The sequence below is a fragment of the Staurois parvus genome, unplaced genomic scaffold (genome assembly GCF_062004578.1).
Source record: "Staurois parvus isolate SC_StPar_1 unplaced genomic scaffold, SC_StPar_1.0 ptg000276l, whole genome shotgun sequence".
Lineage (NCBI taxonomy): Eukaryota > Metazoa > Chordata > Amphibia > Anura > Ranidae > Staurois > Staurois parvus.
Window position 1 is genome coordinate 3,156,841 of NW_028318072.1, and position 20,470 is coordinate 3,177,310.

Consider the following 20,470-nt stretch of genomic DNA (forward strand, 5'->3'; position numbering starts at 1 on the left):
GTCTGAATCTTCTTCTTTTTTTTTTTTTTTTTTTTAAGTGATGATCTTTCCTTAATACTGTATAGTTTATGCAATACGAGTCATTCTGTACCCAAACACTCCTGAACATTTTAGAACAGATTTCAGTGGTGAGGTAAATATTTAATAATGACAAAACAGCACATTGTAATATACTTACAAAAAAAAAGGACTTCATATGTTCTGGACAAATACATAACTATACCAATCTCTTATGATTTCTGTTAAAGATCAGCAGAAAAGATTTCCTTGTTTTGATTGGAGTAAAGCAGGACTTAAACCTCTCACTTGTTCTTCTTCCTTTATGGAAACATGGTTAAGCTGAGTTATGTGGTGAACAGCTCTCCACTGCCTTCTCCATGTATTGTCATGAAGCATAAACATTTTGACACAGTTGAAAACCATTCATCTTGCTTCAACAGATGGAGACCACACTTAAACCAGCTACTTGGCTATGCTGACCATACATCACAGCTGCAGCAGAGTGATGCAAGACCTCTCTCCATCCTGCTTCTAGAAAGTAGGAGCTGAGTTTTGCATCACTACTCCCAAAGTGGGGAAACTGATTTTGGGCACAGTTGCTCTCTACATCCCAGTTTCCATATACAGCCGTGCGGGCTCCGTTTTGGCACGAGAGCCCATTCATTTATATGGACTCTGGTGCCCCATGACATGCAGGGAAGAAGTCCTTGCATTTCTTCTGAAAACGCAGCCTGCACAGCAACCTCGGTTCTCAGTATAGTTGCGTTTTCCAGTGGGGGCAGCTTGCCATTAGAACTAATGGCACCCACCAGAAGGTCCACATTTCTCTGTGCGGGTGGTGCGGCTGTACGGATTTTCATGCGGATCCGCAGCAGCACCACCCGCACAGATGTGAACCTAGCCTTAAAGCCTACAGCTGTTTAATTCTAGGCTAGCTTCACAGTTTTCATGAGGAATGCATTACTTTTAACATGCTAGATTTTGAAAATGTATTACCAAGCAATCATTTGAAACATGACTGCTCTAAGAGAAAATGCTTATTAACCCAGAAAGTGTAATTTAAAGCCAAGCAACTGTATGCTGCGTCATTGCCAATGTTTGAAACAAGGAAACCACAAACTGATGTGAAATAATTAGTCACCTAAACCTAGTTATCAGTTATTCTGGCCGCTGGTACTGCCAGAATGCCATATCTCCATCATCACTACAGGATGCCAAAAGCCCAGGCTCCTTAGGATGCCATGCTACACAGTTGACATCCTGAGAGTGGGCTCGTGGCATGTGGGCTGTAAGAGAAAAAGTTGACTGCAATGGATCAGAGCCTGGGTCTTCTTCAAATATCCGGATCGCGTCATCTCCACAGCCTGAGGCAAGAGAACCAGTCAGATGACTCCTGTGTGGTACAAAGAATAAAAATGTTTAAGAACCAAAACAGAAGTATCAAACATCTCCATAATAGAACTTGTTTGAGGCTTACCAACTAACATCATAGACTGTCCTGGTGTGGTACCCTGTCAGTGTGCATACGCACTTCCAGCTTGCATCTTTTTTACTTCCACCTACAGGAAAATGTAAAAAAGGGTTTTCACAAAACAGAAAAGCTATTAGTATAGCACCTGTGGAAAAATATCTAAAGGAGTAATGCCCCAAAAAACAGATGTTTATACATTTAGGTTAGGAGGTTGGAGTCATAAGCAGGTACAGGTTAGATCCAGGGCTGGATGTAGCCTGTCTGGGGTGAGGCCAGTGTAAAAGGGTCTGCAGCATAGGGGTCACTATTGGCAGGGCATGCAGCAGATCTTATCACTACACATAGCTGAAATCTGATTCCCATACACACAGCCATGATCTGTACAATGGGTAGCTGAGATGCCATGGCTGCCAGGGAATTTGCACAGTGTGTAGCTGCCTGCTATGTTGCAGTTCTGACCTGTGAGATTGTAGATGTAAGGAAATCCGATTTCAGCTGTATGCGGAGGAGGGTGATCTCCTGTCTGTTCCTGTTTCCCACTCATAGCAACCCTGGTCCCTCTGGCCATCTAACCCACATGGCTTTGTGAGTACCTGAGGACTTGCCGCATACATTGAGCCTAGTTGCATTACCACCCCATGGTCACAACATGCATTCCTGTTGCCCCAGTTGAGGGTCTCTAAACTTTTCCAGAGAAGTTTATTCTCTCCCCTCTGAGAGCACCAATATGTGTAATTCAGTGACCAAACGGTTAAAAGGTCCTCCTGATCGGAATCTCCTTTGGTTCCACTGGGTGAAGTGGAGCTTCCTACTCTGTTGTCAGGGACCTCTTCTATCATACATGACTGTGGTCAAATCCACCCAATTCCTCAAGGATTCCATCCACAAAGGTTGTGACTACACTCCTGCACATTCCCCCTGCATATTTATTATCTGATCTCCCTGAGGTCTTTGAACAGGAGGAGTCACTGGTTGTAGTAAGCTTCTAAATCTAAAATCCACCCTCTCTGATGAAAATGGTTTTGAGGCAAATCAGTTTCTTGCCATCACCACAAATTTTCAAGAGGTTGTTTCATCACTTATTGATGCAGTATGCACTGTCCTGCATCTGGAGGATCAGCCTGTTGTATTTCAGAGCTCCTACAGTTGCAAGACTTTCTCCTCTACCCACTGTTTGAGGTATTTTTTTTTTTTTTCAGGTACTTTTGTAGTGCCATCAATTTACATAGTACAATCTAAGATCCTAACTCACATTCATACATACACATATTACAGCCAATTAACATACCAGTCTGTCTTTGGAGTGTTGGGAAAAAACAGAATACCCAGAGGAAACCCACACAGGGAGAACATGCAAACTCCAGGCAGGTAGTGCCATGGTTGGGATTCAAACCAGCAATGCTAGTACTGCTAGGTGGAAGTGATAACTGATCACTGTACCATGTGACCAATCACAGCAGAGCATGACAGTTGTAAACAAATGGCTTGCTTTCATGCCATTCATTGCTTAGAATTGTGTTGCTAGTGAAATTGGTCACAGTGACCACATGGTACAGAGAGAGCCAATCACTACTGAATTAATCAGTTTCAGTAAAAATGGTTATTTATACCAGTGAAATTCACTGGTATAAGCAATCATAATGTGAAAAAAAAAATCCTGATCACTTGCCTAAAGTAGGACAATATTACTAAGGGAACCAAGTGAAAAAAAAAAAAATTTTCTTTTTAAACAGTGTCCCTGATCACCACCACACCGCAATGGTGACAGTATGTAAAGAAAAAACATTGTGAAAGTTTAAATTTCTTCATATTCCACAAAATCATGATAAAAAAAAAAAAAAACACACTTCACCATGCCTCTTACTAAAATACCTCAGATTGTCTGTCTGCTTTCCGAAAAGCAGTCATTTGGTGGGGTATTTGTACTGTTCGGGCATTTTAGGGCTGCAAGAAATTAGATAGGCCTTCAGGACTGATCGATTTTCAGATCCTGTATATACCATAGTTTGTGGCCTTTATCTTTATAACTTTCCCACAGACTAATAAATACAGATTTAGGTTATTTTCATCAATGAAATGTAGCAGAATACATTTTGTCCTAAATTTTTGAAGAAAGATTTGCAAAATGTTAACAGAAAACAAAGAATTTTTTTATGTTTTATAGTGCAAAAAATAGAAAACCCAGTGGTGATTAAATACCACTGATGAAATGTCTATTTGTGTGAAAAAAAGAAAATATTTATATGGGTACAGAGTTGCATGATCACGCACTTTTCATTCAAAGGAAGAAAGCACTGAAAACTGTCCTTGGCAGGAAAAGGGGTAAAAGTGCCCAGAATTGAGGTGGTTAAGGAAACATACGCCTCATCGTAGGTGCACAAACCAGGCTCCTTTAACAAATATCCTGCTAAGCCCCACAGCAGCCTTCAGTATGAAGTTGGGTCCCAGTTACAGTGAAGGAAATAAGTATTTGATCCCCTGCTGATTTTGAATGTTTGCCCACTCACAAGGAAATGATCAGTCTAAAAATCAGCAGGTGTATTGTAACAGACAGAATAGCAACAAAAAAATTTAAAAGAAATGCATGTCTAACAAATGATGCACTGATTTGCATGTTCATGAGGGAAATAAGTATTTGATCCCCTTCACAAAACATGACTTAGTACTTGGTGGCAAATCCCTTGTTGGCAATCACAGAGGTCAGACGTTTCCTGTAGTTGGCCCCCAGGTTTGCACACATCTCAGGAGGGATTTTGGCCCACTCCTCTTGGCAGATCCTCTCCAAGTCATTAACCTCCTTAGCGGTTTTCCCGAGTGTAGCTCGGGGTAAAATTTGAGTACCAAGAGCGGTAACCCCGAGCTACACTTGGGCTTACCATGCGGCGTTGCTCAGGGGGTCCCTGCAGCACTCACCTTATCCTTCGCTCCCACGATGTGTCCCCGGCCATCTCCTCCAGCCAATGCCGACGTACGGGCGGCGGAACTGGCGGCAAATTTGAAATTTTTAAAAAATGTCATTTTTGCAGTCATTGCTGTTTCAATGCATTTCACATATATTTTTGTCCCTACTGCTTTGTGCTGTGCCCTGCCTGCATTTTGACTGTTCTTTCTGCCTGGAAACTTAGAAAAGTCCATGTGCGAATTTGCCTCTGTATTTCAAATTTCAGTGTTTTTGGTTTTCAATTATATTATTGAATTAAATGTATTATATTATTTTTTATGATTATTTATTAAATTATAATTTATGATTTCATGTTTCAAGTTTTATCATATCCAGAATGTTTACTAGACTCTTGTTCGTACAGATTTCAGTGAGTTATTCCTAAAAATTACAGCCTACAATAAAAAACTACATATTTCCATGCAAAAAAATGGTACCGCTTTCAGCACAAAAAAATCCGAAAATCATACTGCCGAGGAGGTTAAGGTTTGGTGGCTAACATTTGGCAACTCGAACTTTCAGCTCCCTCCACAGATTTTCAATCGGATTAAGGTCTGGAGACTGGCTAGGCCATTCCAGGACCTTAATGTGCTTCTTCTTAAGCCACTCCTTTGTTGCCTTGGCCGTATGTTTTGGGTCATTGTCATGCTGGAACACTCACCCACGACCCAATTTTCAATGCCCTGGCTGAGGGAAGAAGGTTCTCACCCAAGATTGGATGGTACATTGCCCCGTCCATCATCCCTTTGATGCGGTGCAGTTGTCCTGTCCCCTTAGCAGAAAAACACCCCCAAAGCAGAATGTTTCTACCACCATGTTTGACAGTTGGGATGGTGTTCTTGGGGTCATAGGCAGCGCATTCCTCCTCCTCCAAACAGTTAATGCCAAAGAGCTCGATTTTGGTCTCATATGACCACAACACTTTCAACCAGTCCTCCTCTGCATCATTCAGATGTTCAGTGGCAAACTTCAGACGGGTCTGGACATGTGCTTTCTTGAGCAGAGGGGCACTGCTGGAGATAATGGACGATCCTCACGTGTAGTTCTGGGATGATTCCTCACTGTTCTCATGATCATTGACACTCCACGAGGTGAGATCTTGCATGGTGCACCAGACCTAGGGAGACTGATGGTTGTTTTGTGTTTCTTCCATTTGCGAATGATTGCACCAACTGTTGTCACCTTCTCATCAAGTTGCTGGGAGATAGTTTGGTAGCCCAGTCCAGCCTTGTGTAAGTCTACAATATTGTCCCTGACATCCTTGTACAGCTCTTTGGTCTTTGCCATGGTGAAGAGTTTGGAATCTGATTGCTTGCTCCTGTGGACAGGTGTCTTTTATACAGGTAACAAAACGAGATTAGCAGCACTCACTTTAAGAGACTGCTTCTAATCTCAGTTTGTTACCTGTATGAAAGACACCTGGTAGCCAGAAATCCTGCTGAATGATAGGGGATCAAATACTTATTTCCTTCATGAACATGCAAATCAGTGCATAATTTGTTAGACATGCATTTCTTGAACTTGTTGAACTAGGCCCAGCCTGGATTTACACCAGTACTTACCCTAGCCGATATGCTCACAACTGCTAGAATTACTGCGTTTTGCAGGTAGTTTTCCATTAAATGGTTTACAACTTTGCTTCCGGCTTAGGAGAATTATATTTTATTTGTATAGCTGAAATCCATGTCCTGTTTCTGCCAGCTATAATTAGTTCCCAGTGTAACATCAACAAGCTAAGCTCTTTAGAAAGCTACCTGTAGACATAAAAGTCTTCAAGATACTTCTTCCCTACTAATAAACTTACCTTGCTCCTCTTCAGCCTTAGTCTGCCTCCATATGCGCAAAGTTTTATCATCGCTGCAGGTTGCCAGCTTCTCTCCGCTCTGATCAAAAGCCAAGCTCCAAACTGTAGACGTGTGACCCTCCAAGGTGGCACAACACACCCAGTCATCCTCCTCCTCTCGATACAACTTAACGGAGTCATCATAGCTGGCAGAAGCTAGAAGCTGAGGACGACATGGACAGATGAGATGCCTGCTTTAATTTTGTATAATCTGCACACACATATTGCTAGAACACTTTATTTTTTGCACTCTATGGTATGCTATGGGAAATACAATATTTTAGCTAGGGATTCACTGAAATGTTTCGGCTGAAAACACCCCTTTTGGCCGTTGGCCGAAATGAAGAAAAAAAAAAAAAAAAAAGCACCAATACAGGTGCCGAAAAAACCCCGCCACCGCCCACCCACCACTCTGTAGTTCTCAGCCTTACCTGAAAAACCATCGATCCCGGTGCTGGGCATAGAGATGATTGAAGTAAAGATGGCCACCACTCATCTCTATGCCTAGGATCGGAGCGATGTCATTTCCCGTTCCGGCCATTTTTTTTTTTTTTTTTTAAAGCACTAGATCAATACTTTACATTGTAGAGGAGAGATGTGGGGTCTTATTCACCCCATATCTCTCCATAAAGAGGACTTGTCACTAATAATTTCTATCACAAGGGATGCATGCATTTCTTGTGATAAGAATAAAAGTGATTACAATTTTTTTTAAAGGGACAGTGCAAAAAACAAAAAAACATTAAATACATTTTTTTAAAAGTTTAACCACTAACCTACAGGGCACTTATACCCCCTTCCTGTCCAGGCCAATTTCCAGCTCTCAGCGCTGTCACACTTTGAATGACAATTGCACGGTCAAACACTGTACCCATATGAAATTTTTATAATTTTTTTGTGACAGATAGAGCTTTATTTTGGTGGTATTTAATCACCTCTGGTTATTTTTTCTTAAACCAAAAACCACTGAAAATTTTGAAAAAAAAAAAATTTATTTTCTTAGTTTTTGTTATAAAATTTTTAAATAAGTGATTTGTCTCCTTCACTGATGTGCGCAAATGAGCCTGCAGTGATGGGCACTGATAGGCTGCACTGATGGACACTGATAGGTGGCATTGACAGGCATCACTGATGGGCACTGAAAGGCATCACTGATACATGGCACTGATATATGGCAATGACTGGCACTGATGGGCACTGCTATGTGGCAATGATGTACACTGGTAGGCACGAGGCACTGATGAGCACTGACAGGTGGTACTGCTGGGGCTACACTGATCATCAGTGCCCTGATGATCAGTGTACATGTCCCCTCCGCGGAATGCCGATTACCAGCTCTCCTCTCCTCTCGAGCTGTCAGCGTGACAGCTCGAGAGGAGAGAAATGCCGATAACCGGCATTTCCCTGTTTACATGTGATCAGCTGTGATTGGACACAGCTGATCACATGACCGAGCCGACATCTTCGGCTCTTTCCGTGATCGGTGATCCGCTGTGTCCGAGGGACACAGCACACCGCCGATCGTCACGCTGCGCGCTCCCTGAGCCGCGCATGCACAGTGAAAATGGGAGGACGTCATAGGACATCCTCCCAGAATGAGAGAACCACCTTGTGCCCGTCATATTACTATATGGAGAGCGGGAGGTGGTTAAAGTGCCCTCGTCCTCGCACGTAGTGGTGAAAGCATACGTAGGCCATGCCCACTTATGTAAAATAGTGTTAAATTAGGAATATGAAAACACATATCTAGAAGGGTTCCCAAATGACTTCCTTGTCTCAGTTATGGTTTAAGGCATTCTGCTCTCTACACTGTAGAAAACAGGCTGCAGATATCCTAAGTTTCAACAAAGCAATGTTCACACCTGCCAGCGTTTGTGATGACAACTCTCAAAAACAGGAACATAAAAAGGGTCTGGATATATTTATACTCTAGGACAGGGGTAGGCAACCGTAAAGAGGTAGAAATCTACCTGAACAACATGGGAGAAGTAAAAGATCACCGGGCACAGTGTCGCCTCCTCAATTCTGATGTCGCAATCACGCTCATTCCGCGGCAATCATGGCTTTAAATCAGGTGGTGAGGAGGGAACATATCGCCTCCTCACCACCTGTCAAACACTCACATCTCTTTTCAGAGAAGCAGCAGTGTCTGCTGAACTTGTGAATGAGCCATTCGTTTCATCCCGTAGCGGCACACTTAGGGCTTGTTCACATGTAAAGTTGGGGGGTGGGAAAACCCTGCAGTTGAGTGGCAGTTTTACCGTCCCCAATCCCTAACCACTTTAGCTGCTGAGGCAGCAGCCAAAAGGTGTACACATGCTGCACCAGGAAATAAACTCCCTGTTGCTTTTGGTGGGTGCTACTGTCTGCCAATCGCAACCCATTTAAGTAAATGGGGACACTCTGCAAGCATCTGTGGGGTTCAAGGGGTTAAATCTGGTGGTGGGAAGGCAGTACAACACTGCCTGCTTTAACCCCTTGTTTGCTGTACTGCACAAGGTTTCAAGACAGAGCAGCTTCATTCACTTGAATGGGTCACGCTTGACAGGTGCTACACCCAACCATGACAGGATGTATAAATCCTGCTGCAGCTGTGACACATGTACACCCCTGGTCACTGTAGCTAAAGGGGGTGCGGTTAGGGTGGGGATGGTAAAAACATGTTTTACCAACACCCCCCCCCCCCCCCATAAAAAAGCAAATGTAAATGAACCCTTCCTGTTTCCTAAAAGGCTGCTTTCACACTGATGTGCTGTGGTTTACCATGCAGAGCAGTGCATCTGCAACTTTCCTGGTTTAGCAGCACTTTGCTATAAACTTTTATTATATCCTGCAGGATAGAATAGAAGCCTATGGCAAAGTGCAGCTAACCTGCAGGAAAGCAGCACGCATACTGCACCCGTGGTGTGGGTAAACCACAGCACATCGATGTGGAAGCAGTCCTATACTATTATGCACGGTGTATTGCTTCACATTGACCTGAAGATCTCTTCTTTTCTGCTGCTGGCAACACTTTGGAGACCGTTAGCAAGGATAAGAAGGTGGAGTGCAGTTGGTATCACTCCACATGGGACAAGAGCCAGCACTACAGAGGGGGCATCGGCGTATGCAGCTCTTGCTCCCCACTACAGCTTCAATTTTACAAGTAGTCCCTCTACATTGCACTCTGTTGCTCTGGGATGGCGGTTCAGCAAGGCCAGTCCGTGATCTACAAGTCACCTGGCTGCAATCTACAGGTTGCGGACCTCTGCTCTAGGCTTTGTTTTTCACTCACCTCCTGATGGGGGTGCCATACCACATGCTTTACATCTTGTGTATGTGAATTAAGAACACTGACACACTCATATTCCTCTTCTTCATCCACTAGAATAAACACAAATAAAGTTTAACTCCAACATACAGTTTAAAACTCATCTGAACATTTAGAGATATAAATGTATATAAATATAAATAAAACCCTTTCATGATGGAGGGTATAACAAATCTTAATGCTTGAACACACAGTTTTACAACTTTGACATGTGTTAGTAAAACTGTACATATCATCACAACTACTTAGTGTGTCCAGGTGAATTATACCGTACTGTACAAAAGTTATAGGCAGGTGTGAAAAAATGGAGTAAATAAAGAATGCTTTCAGAAATAGAAGTGTTAGTTTATTTTTAGCAATTTACAAAATGTAAAGTAAATGAACAGAAAAGAACTCCAAATCAAATCAATATTTGGTGTGACCACCCTCTATCTTCAAAACAGGATCAATTCTTCAATTCTCTTCTAAGTGCACTTGCACACAGTTTCTAAAGGAACTCGGCAGGTAGGTTGTTCTAAACATCTTGGATAACTAACCACAGATCTGTGGGTGGAGGCTGCCTCAAATCTTTTTGTCTCTTCATGTAATCCCAGACAGACTCCATGATGTTGAGGACTAAACGTGGGGAATAAACCATCACTTCCTGGACTCCTTGTTCTTCTTTACACTAAAGATAGTTCTTAATGACATTGGCTGTATATTTGGGGTCGTTGTCCTAGTGCAGAATAAATCTGGGGCCAATCACACACCTCCCTGATGGTATGGTATGATGTATGGATATCTGTCTGTATTTCTCAGCATTGAGCACACTATTGATCCTGACCAAATCTCCAACTCCAATTGCAGAAATGCAGCCCCAAACCTGCAAGGAACCTCCACCATACTTCAATGTTACCTGCGTTGTACCGCTCTCCAGTGAACAAACTGCCTCCAGCTACAACCAAGTATTTCAAATTTTGACTGAGCAGACAGAGCACCAGCTGCCATTTTTCTGCACCCCAGTCCCTATGTTTTCATGCATAGTTGAGTTACTTAGCCTTGTTTCCATGTCAGAGGTATGGCTTTTTGGCTGCAATTCTTCTGTGAAGACCACTTCTGGCCAGACTTCACCGAACAGTAGACAGGTGTACCTTGAGTCCTACTGGTTTCCACCAGTTCTGTGCTAATGGTACAGCTGGACATCTTCCGATTTTGAAGGGAAGTAGGCATGATGTGTCTTTCACCTGCTGCAGTAGCCTCCCTGGCGGTATTCCCGAGTGTAGCTCAGGGAAAATTTTAAGTGCCACAAGCGGTAACCCCGAGCTACACTCGGGAATACCATGCGGCACTGCTCCGGGATCCCTCGATCACTTACCTTGTCCTGCGATGTCCCTCCTGCAGTGTCCCCTGTAATCTCCTCCGGCGGATGCCGGCATCTGTCTTCTGGGTTCCGTCCCCTGCAACATCAAGATGTACGGAGACAGAACGGCGGGAAATTTGAAAATGACAAAAAGTGACATTCACTAAAATAACATAGTAAAACATTATTGTATCAAACCATTTCACATACATTTTGTCCCTAGTGCTTTGTCCTGTGCGCTGCCTACATTTTTACTGTTCTTTCTGCCTGGAAACTGAGAAACGTCCATGGCGTCCAAAAAGTGTCCCTTTAGGTCGAAATCGGTTTTAGACCAGCTAGAGAACAGCGATAGTAAATTAGGACTACTTGCAGAATTTAGTGATAATGATTCGTGGGGGAAATTCATCATCAGACACTGAAAACGATTTTGCGACTTTGCTCAGTGATGTGCGAACTTGGCGCTATATTTCAAATTTCAGTGTTTTGGTTTGATTATATTATTGAATTAAATATCATATTTTTTATGATTATTTATTAAATTATAATTTATGATTTCGTGTTTCAAATTGTAACATACCCGGGATGTTTACTAGACTCTTGTTCGGACAGATTTCAGTGAGTTGTTCCTAAAAATTACAGACCTACAATAAAAAAAATACATATTTCCATGCAAAAAAATGTACCGCTTTGAGCACAGAAATATGGACATAATCAGACCGCTAGGGAGGTTAAGTTACCTTGGTTGAACACTGCGTCTATGGTCCTCAACATTTCCAGTTTCTTTATGCTTATTCAAAAGCGTTTGATGAATTGAATTGTAGCTGGTTTGAAGCCAAATGGTAGTCACACCAAATATTGATTTGATTTAGATTTTTCTTCTGTTCGCATTTTATAAATGGTAAAAATGAACAGTATATATTTTTGAAAGCATTCTTACTCTACAGCAGGTCTTCACACCTGCCTTTTATTTTTGCACAGTACCTTGTTTTTTGTTTTTTTTTGAGGCTTTCCTTTGGTGGTAAAGTGTAATTGCCATCTCCTGATTTTTTATTACCAAAAAGGAAAACTGGCACAAAAAAAAAAAAAAAACGATACCCAAAAAAACCTTTAGCTTAGCTGTATATTTATTGCTATTACCATAACCTACCTCCAAAGAACAAGCAGAAATAATTCTGCTTCTGACAGTTGCAGCAATACCACATATTTGTATGTTGTATGTACCCGTACTAGGTCCCAGAAACAATTAGCACATTTTTGCTTTTTTTTTTTATCCTACATAAAATATACTGACGCTGACCTCTGACTCTCTTCACACTAGTGCAATTTCAGATGTGACTTGTGCTGCACAGAATTGCATGACAATTGAAATCAGTTTTCAACAGTGCCCAATCAAATCAATGCAACTCAGCACAGGGCAATTTTACAAAAGGTTCTTGTACTACTTTGGTTTGATTTCAGCATGATTTTGGACCCATAGAATATGCAAATCACATTCAAGTTTTACTATATAAATCGCACTAAAAATCAGATTGCAGCATTGTGAACCTAGCTGAAGACTCTTTAACACTTACCAAGCTATATTTCTCTCCCCCCCCCCCCCCTTTTTATTTTTCCACACACTTTTCTTTGTTTACACTTTTTCTTCTAGCAAGGAGAAAAAGCTAAAATGCATCTTCTCCTCCATTCAACACGTACTCTCAGCTCAAACACGGTGGCATATACATGTGGCCCCATGGATAAAAGACACACTTCTGTGAGGCTTGCATATATACTCGCTGGGAAGGTGTTAAACGGTAACTGTGACTTCCATTTGCAAATATACTTTTTGCAATTTGGTAACAGATACACTTTCCAATGATTCCAATCTTCCTATATCCCCAGTGAAGTCCACTGACTCTGGAGTGATTGCACTCCAAGGAAGTGAAATTGAAATTGGTGGGAGTATATCCATTTACAGCACGCTGCATATACTGCTTAAAGAACACAGAGTATACACAGAAAGGAATATATACAACACATAGCACATGTGCCACACCCAGTACAAGAAAGTGCAAACAATATACAGCACAGGATCTGAATACCTTACATATACCACAAATAGAATACACAGAACAGAGGGTGTATGGTATACACAACAGTTCAACTGTGCACTTTTCACCCCCCCAATTACAAATCTAAACAAGCCCCTACCTGGTATGTTACAGTAAAATAGTTTCAATTTAATAAGTGTCAATGAATATGTGGGCCATAAATACAGTCCTTCGGAACATAATTACATTTAGTCCTGATAAATGTGGCTGCAAAAAAATGCCAGGTACACAGTTCCTTCAAACTATGCGAATGACTACAAAAATACAGACTACCTCTTAATGTTCAGCAATGCGTACACTAAACTACGGGTCAAATGGTCAGACTCACCTTCCCATACCCATACACTCTTGTCCCGGCTGCATGTGGCCAGAAGATTTCCTGAAGGTGCCCAGGCCACAGATTTTACCTCATTTTCATGCCCCTCAAGTGTTGTAACAACCTAGAATGGGTAAAGTAAGGAATATTTAAACCTGACCACACTTCTTTTAATCATTTACTTATGGTCCCCTTTATTTAACCTCAACATTTGCCTACCTCAAACTCCTCTTTTTTCTTCATCCAGATGCAGGTGGTGGCATCAAAGCTGGCAGAAGCAAGGTAGTTACCACAAGGTGACCATGACACTTTTCTTACAGTCCGCTGGTGGCCATCACCAAGGACTGACTTGCATACCCAGGTACCATCTGCACAACAAAGATCAAAATGATTTGTGTAGAAAAAAAAAAAAACACAAATAAAAGCAGTTGCAGTCTGGATAGGCAAGTGGTGTTTATTATATGTATTTTTCGTTTGTCTGTATTTAAAAAAAAAACAAAACAGTTCCTATAAAAATGGACTTGGAAACTTGAGGAACTGTACTCTAGCTGTGCCCTCCAAAAAAAGACAGGCAGAGGGAAAGGGACCATCATTGCCTGTGGCCTTTACCCCATTATTGATTTACTATGCCTTTTTCTACACTGAGTCCTGTGTTGAGTCCTCAATCTTGGTGAAGACAGGGCTTTGCTTCCTCACATCAGCCTCCAGCAAACAGAACAGTGCGGAGTGCAGTAATAAAATCACTATATCACACTCCAAATGCCCTCAGACCGGCAGTCAGAGACCACAGTTACCTATATTTACACGGGGGGTATACAACTATGAGGCTCTAGACCAAGGGTCTCCAAACTTCCTAAACAAAGGGCCAGTTTGCTGTCCTTCAGACTTTAGGGGGGCCAGACTATAGCCACTAAGAGCAGAAAAAGCCCAGACATCAGTGGGAGAGTAGACCATGTCTCAGGCTTGGTGGTCAGTGGGAGAAAAATTACATAATTCCCGTGGTTAGTAGGAGGAGGAACAGTGTCCCATCACTGGTATTAGAAGAAGGAATTATGACTCATCATTGGTGTTAGTGAAAGGAATAGTGCCCCATCATTGGTTTCTGCAGAAGCAATAGTGCCCCAATGTTGGTGTCAGTGGGAGGAGTAGTGCTTCATTGCTGGTCATAGTGGAAAGATTAGTGCCCCATATCAGTGGGAGGAACAGTGCCCCAAAGGCTAGATAAATGTAAGCAAAGGACCACAGCTGGCCCATGGGCCAGTTTACAGGCAACTTCTCTGGACACTCTGACATACCAGGAAGTGCTATTTTTCAGGAGTTAAAGAAAAAAAAAAAAGTAAGTTTTTCTGGATACTGCTTAGGCACTAACACTTCTAGATGTTGCCTATAACATAGCAAGTCTTCACTTTTTGAGTTCAAATCCACTCTAAGACTAACTTTCTTAAATTGGACCGTCACACTCTCAACCAGCTTTCTATTTTTTCTCCTTCGGCCTCCCTTCATACAATCCCATTGCTTTTATTTACTCTGCGGCACAACAGGGAGCCAACTGTCGCTTCCTTGTTCTTGCAGCTGACCCCTCACCAAGGTCATAATGGGAACAGCGCCAAGAAACAGGAACAACCATAAAGCGACAGTCATCTCCCTGTGCATTTAAAAACTCCTAAAAGTTAAAAAAAAGAAAAAAAACAAAAACAAAACCCACAACCTATAAGAGGAGTAGAATCTAATGGATCTTAAGATTTAAAACTATATTTTTCTAGCTTAATGAACGATTAAAATGCTCAGTAGTTATTGTTTGCTGTTTTTGGACCGTTGAGGAGATTTCCCTTCATTTCCTGTTCTGAAGATGCAAGAAAAATGAGCGGAAATCTGCATAATGTAAAGGGTATTCCAATATGAGATAAAGTTGTTACCAGAACATTTTCCCGAATTGAAAGATTTACCTGACCTCTTGTTTTCCTGATGACTGTAATAAATGTATTTCCCCCTCACTTTCTATCATGGGTACAATGGTTATCAGGACAAATAGGGGGTGAACCTCCTCAGTGGGGACACAAACAGCAAGAGAATATTGCTAATCTAATGGATTTTCGTGCACATGAACACAATATAATACACATAAAATATAGAAGTTAGGGTTGCATAAAGTAAATAGATACCAAACCATGTAAAATTGCAAGCAAGAAATGACAGAAAACTATGGTAGTGAAAACTGTCCATAAGCGACGCTTCAAAAGGTCATCAGCTTAACATTAACAGTGAAAGATGGCCCTAGAATTTATGCTCTCAACCCCATTGTTCACAGCATTATCCAACATGTGTGGCACAACTGTTTACATACACGCATGTGCCCTACGTGCATTCAGGTGTGTGCGCACACACACACCTTTTAGAGAATAGTTTTTTTCTTTTTTATAAGAATTTACATTTGAACATATTTCAATTTAACTTTATTGCTATCACAAGGGGACCAACAAGGGAGGCTGCATATCCAACCAATAAAAAACTAAAAAAAAAAAAAAAAATGTTTTCTCCTTTCTTCATTCCCACACCCCCGTAATCACTTTATCTGCCTAGACCAGCAGAACCTTCTTCTGACCTCATAAATTCCAGCCATGGGGGAGATAGAAACGTAATTTCCATCATATCTATAGAAGATTAATTCTTGCTTTCTCATAATTTCATATCACACCATTCTCCCAACGAGGGAATATTCGTGTTTCAATGTTGTTTAGGCCTGGTTGTTCTTGCTGCACATAAAAATATAGTATAGATTTTTTTAGCTTTTTAAATTCAATCGGATGTAATTAGAATAAAACCAATTTGTGAATCAATTTAATTTATTCTTCTGTTATATTATTGTGTAATTGAAAGACCTTTCCCCAAAATTGACATATCTTTTCACAATCCTACCATAGATGGGCCAGTGTGACTAACTTCTTTTAACATCTTTAACATTTATCTGATCTATTTGGAAACATTTTATGTAAAGATGAAGTGACCTCTACCATGTTGTCATTAAGTTAAAATTCCTTTCTCAACTATAAAATGAACAAGGCCACAGCTGTTCTCCAGCTGATAAGGCAATACCGCTTCATGTCTTTTTGCAGCTGACAAGACTAGAAAATGTTTTCAATAATAGGTGCATTTTAACTCTTTCGCTGCCAGGTCCATATGACATATGGACCTGACAGTAGCGGGGGTATACACACACTCCTGGTGGTTTCAGTCACTAGGATGGTGTGTACATCTGACAAGCAGACTTCTGCCTGTCAGAAACATTTGGGCAGTTGTGCTGCCGCCCGATTGCTTCCACACACCTGTGCACCCCTGCCATGTATTGCGAGATCCACTTGCTTATCTGCAGGCCCGGGAACAACATTGCAGGGGCAAGAGTAGAGCAGACATTACATTTTTTTTTTTTTAATTTTAACTTGTAAACAATTACAGTTACACCCAACCCCACATGTAAACGCCCGTGTTGGGGGCGCCTACGCATGAAAACGTCAATTGTGATAAATAGGTTACATATCACCGCGCATGCCAGAGTGAGAGCAATATTTCTAGCACCAGACCTCCTCCATAACGCCAAAGGGGCTTTTAAAGCATCTCCGATGGAAAACATAGGGTACTGAACTTTGTTGCCATTTCATAAGCGTTTGCAAATTTAAAGTTTGACCTGTTGTGTATATATTTAACTGCTACAACCTCCTCTTATATTTTACCAGAAATTTGTGTGTCCTAAAATTAACTTTAGTGTATATTTTACTAAAATTTTGCATTTCCTAGTATTTTGTGCTATTATTGCATGACATAAAAAAATGCAACTACTACTATTTTATTCTATAGGGTGTCTGCTTTCACAAAATATATAATATTCTGAGCATCTCAAGGCCTAAAATGATTTTTTTAAATGTGTGCAAAAAATACAAATCCGGCTCAGGCGGTGAAAAGATTAAAACACAGTGCACATATTTTTTTTAACATAACAGAGATGGTTTCCCCCTAAAAAAAAAAAAAATATATATATATACTTCCACTGCTCACAGATGAATCAAATAACTTCACCTTCTTTGCCCCAGATCCGAATAATTTTATCCCCACCACAGGAAGCCAGAAGAGTTCCAGATGGATTCCATGCTAGGAACCAGCAACGGGAGTCAGGGTGGGCAGTAACTCGAGTTAGCAGGGTCAGTGTGTCCTTCATCCTAAATCACACCTGTGAAAGGAAAGGTGAAGCTGTACATCACATAAATAATATTTTTACCTCTATAAATAATATGTATTACTATATTATACTATATCCTTAATACACTTTGTTCATTTTTATGCTTTTGCAAACTACAGGTGCATTTGCCAATATAGTATAAAAATCTGAAATATGTTGGTGCCCGGAAGGTAAAGGTGGTCCATACATTCCACTGCCAGCTACATATCAAAATATATTACAGGCTATAACATGCTTTGGACTTACACAGCTGTACATTGTATGCACACCCCATGTATGCCATGACGGGGACATTCTGCATTTGGGACATAGGAGCCTATATGCGAGTACCTCTCAGATGCGTATGGCCAAGGCAAAATTCAGCCTTTCATTAATTTTGACTGGTTGCTAGCAGCAAGATGTGCGCAACACTGTGCCGTCCGGGTTTTTACACAATGCAGGTAAATGCGCCCCTGTGCATAAGACTCAAAGGTGCCTGTGCATAGCAGTAATTGTATGCCTCTCATTTATCCCCTTTCATATCAGGTCTCTCCTCCTTGTCCATACTCACCCTCCACTCTGTCAACACTCCCCCATCAAAACTCGCTCTCTACTTTACCTACAATCACACATCAATACTGACCGTTCACTCTGCCTACAATTCACATCCATACTCGCCCTCCACTCAGCATGGACAGGGGGCATAAGCAGACAATGCACTCTGACTGCACTCTGCCATCCATGGTCACCCTTCTACTCTGCCCATATTCCCCCCATCCATGCCCACACTCCCCTATCAATGCTCACCCTCCACTCTGCCAACACTCCCTGTCCATGCTCAATCCACTCTGTCCACACTCTTCTGTGCATGTTCATCCTCCACACTGCTCACACTCCCTACCATACTCACCCTCCACTCTCTACTCATTTCCTTCTGTCCATCCTCACCTTCCACTCACATCTCTGTCCATACTTACACTGTGCTTTGCCAAAACCCACTCATCAATTTTCTCACTCCACTCTCTTCACACCCCCACAATCAAGACACCCTCCACTCTTTCTACACTCCCCTTCTATACTCTCCCTCCACTCTGCCCACACTCTCCTTCCAATCTACCCACATTTACAACATTATCCATACCAACCTTCCACTCTGCCTACCCTCTGCCCCACACTTCTCTTTCTATACTCACCCTCCAGTACCAACACAACATTATTCATAATCCTTTGCTACTCTGCCTACTGTACATTCCCCACATCCATAACCACACCCTCCTCTATGCCTACACTGCCCTGTCCATACCCATCCTCTTCTCTGCCCACACCCCTCCGTTCATCCTTGCCTTCCACTTGGCCACAGTCTTCATCCTTACTCACCCTGCCCACACTTCCATATATATACTTACCTTCTACTCTGTCCACACTCCCCTATATATACACTCACCTTCTACTCTGTCCACACTCCCCAATATACACTCACCTTCTACTCTGTCCACACTCCCCTATATATATATATATATATATATATATATATATATATATATATATATATACACATACTCACCCTCCACTCTGCTCACACTCCCCTATATACGCTCACCCTCTACTCTGCCCACACTCCCCTATATATACACACTCACCCTCCACTCTGCCCACACTCCCCTATATATACGCTCACCCTCCACTCTGCCCACACTCCCCTATATATACGCTCACCTTCCACTCTGCCCATACTCCCCTATATATACACTCATCCTCCACTCTGCCCACACTCCCCGATATATACTCACCTTCTACTCTGCCCACACTTTCCTATATATACTCACCCTCCACTCTGCCCACACTTACCTATATACACTAACCTTCTACTCTGCCCTCACTCCCCTATATATACACTCCCCTATATATACTCACCCTGCCCACACTCCCCTATATATACTCACCCTGCACTCTGCCCACACTCCCCCATATATACACTCACTCTCCACTCTGCCCACACTCCCCTATATACACTCACCCTCCACTCTGCCCACACTCCCCTATATACGCTCACCTTCTACTCTGTCCACACTCCCCTATACATACGCTCACCCTCCACTCTGCCCACACTCCCCTATACATACGCTCACCCTCCACTCTGCCCACACTCCCCTATATACGCTCACCTTCTACTCTGTCCACACTCCCCTATATATACACTCACCCTCCACTCTGCCCACACTCCCCTATATACACTCACCCTCCACTCTGCCCACACTTACCTATATACACTAACCTTCTACTCTGCCCTCACTCCCCTATATATACTCACCCTGCACTCTGCCCACACTCCCCTATATATACTCACCTTCTACTCTGCCCACACTCCCCCATATACACACTCACCCTCCACTCTGCCCACACTCCCCTATATACGCTCACCTTTTACTCTGCCCACACTCCCCTATATATACTCACCTTCTACTCTGCCATCACTCCCCCATATATACACGCACCCTCCACTCTGTCCACACTCCCCTATATATACTCACCTTCTACTCTGCCATCACTCCCCCATATATACACTCACCCTCCACTCTGCCCACACTCCCCTATATACACTCACCTTCTACTCTGCCCACACTCCCCTATATATACTCACCTTCTACTCTGCCCACACTTCCCTATATTTACTCACCCTCCACTCTGCCCACACTCCCCTATATATACACACTCACCCTCCACTCTGCCCACACTCCCCTATATATACACACTCCCCCGTCTATCTATACTCACCTTCTACTCTGCCCACACTCCCCTATATACACTCCCCCGTCTATCTATACTCACCCTCCACTCAGACCTCTCCTCACGTTGCCCCTCTTACACTTCCTGACTCAGGAACAGTTCCTGACTTTAGACACCTCCCTCTGCTGGTCAATAGGAGAACTACGGCATTACGCCAGTCTCT

At 42.3% G+C, this 20,470-nt stretch overlaps 1 protein-coding gene across 1 annotated transcript; it reads right to left on the reverse strand.

The window, feature by feature from the left end:
- Positions 1–120: 120 nt before the first annotated feature.
- CIAO1 (cytosolic iron-sulfur assembly component 1) lies at positions 121–20,464 on the reverse strand. The gene is made up of 8 exons (XM_089681718.1): positions 20,350–20,464; positions 17,382–17,532; positions 13,530–13,678; positions 13,323–13,434; positions 9,530–9,618; positions 6,217–6,418; positions 1,478–1,559; positions 121–1,393 (listed from the first exon to the last, which is right to left on the reverse strand). The coding sequence occupies exons 2-8, from the start codon at positions 17,518–17,520 to the stop codon at positions 1,159–1,161; spliced, it is 1,008 nt and encodes a 335-aa protein (XP_089537844.1). The 5' UTR covers positions 17,521–17,532; positions 20,350–20,464; the 3' UTR covers positions 121–1,158.
- Between the last annotated feature and the right edge of the window lie 6 nt (positions 20,465–20,470).

Excerpts from the sequence above, each read along its gene's own strand:
- CIAO1 (XM_089681718.1), bottom strand. The coding sequence starts at position 17,520 with ATGAAGGACACACTGACCCTGCTAACTCGAGTTACTGCCCACCCTGAC. Across the intron at positions 13,679-17,381 it reads TCGGATCTGGGGCAAAGAAG|ATGGTACCTGGGTATGCAAG; the intron begins GTGAAGTTATTT and ends TTTGTTGTGCAG. Across the intron at positions 9,619-13,322 it reads GAGTGTATGGGTATGGGAAG|TGGATGAAGAAGAGGAATAT; the intron begins GTGAGTCTGACC and ends TGTTTATTCTAG.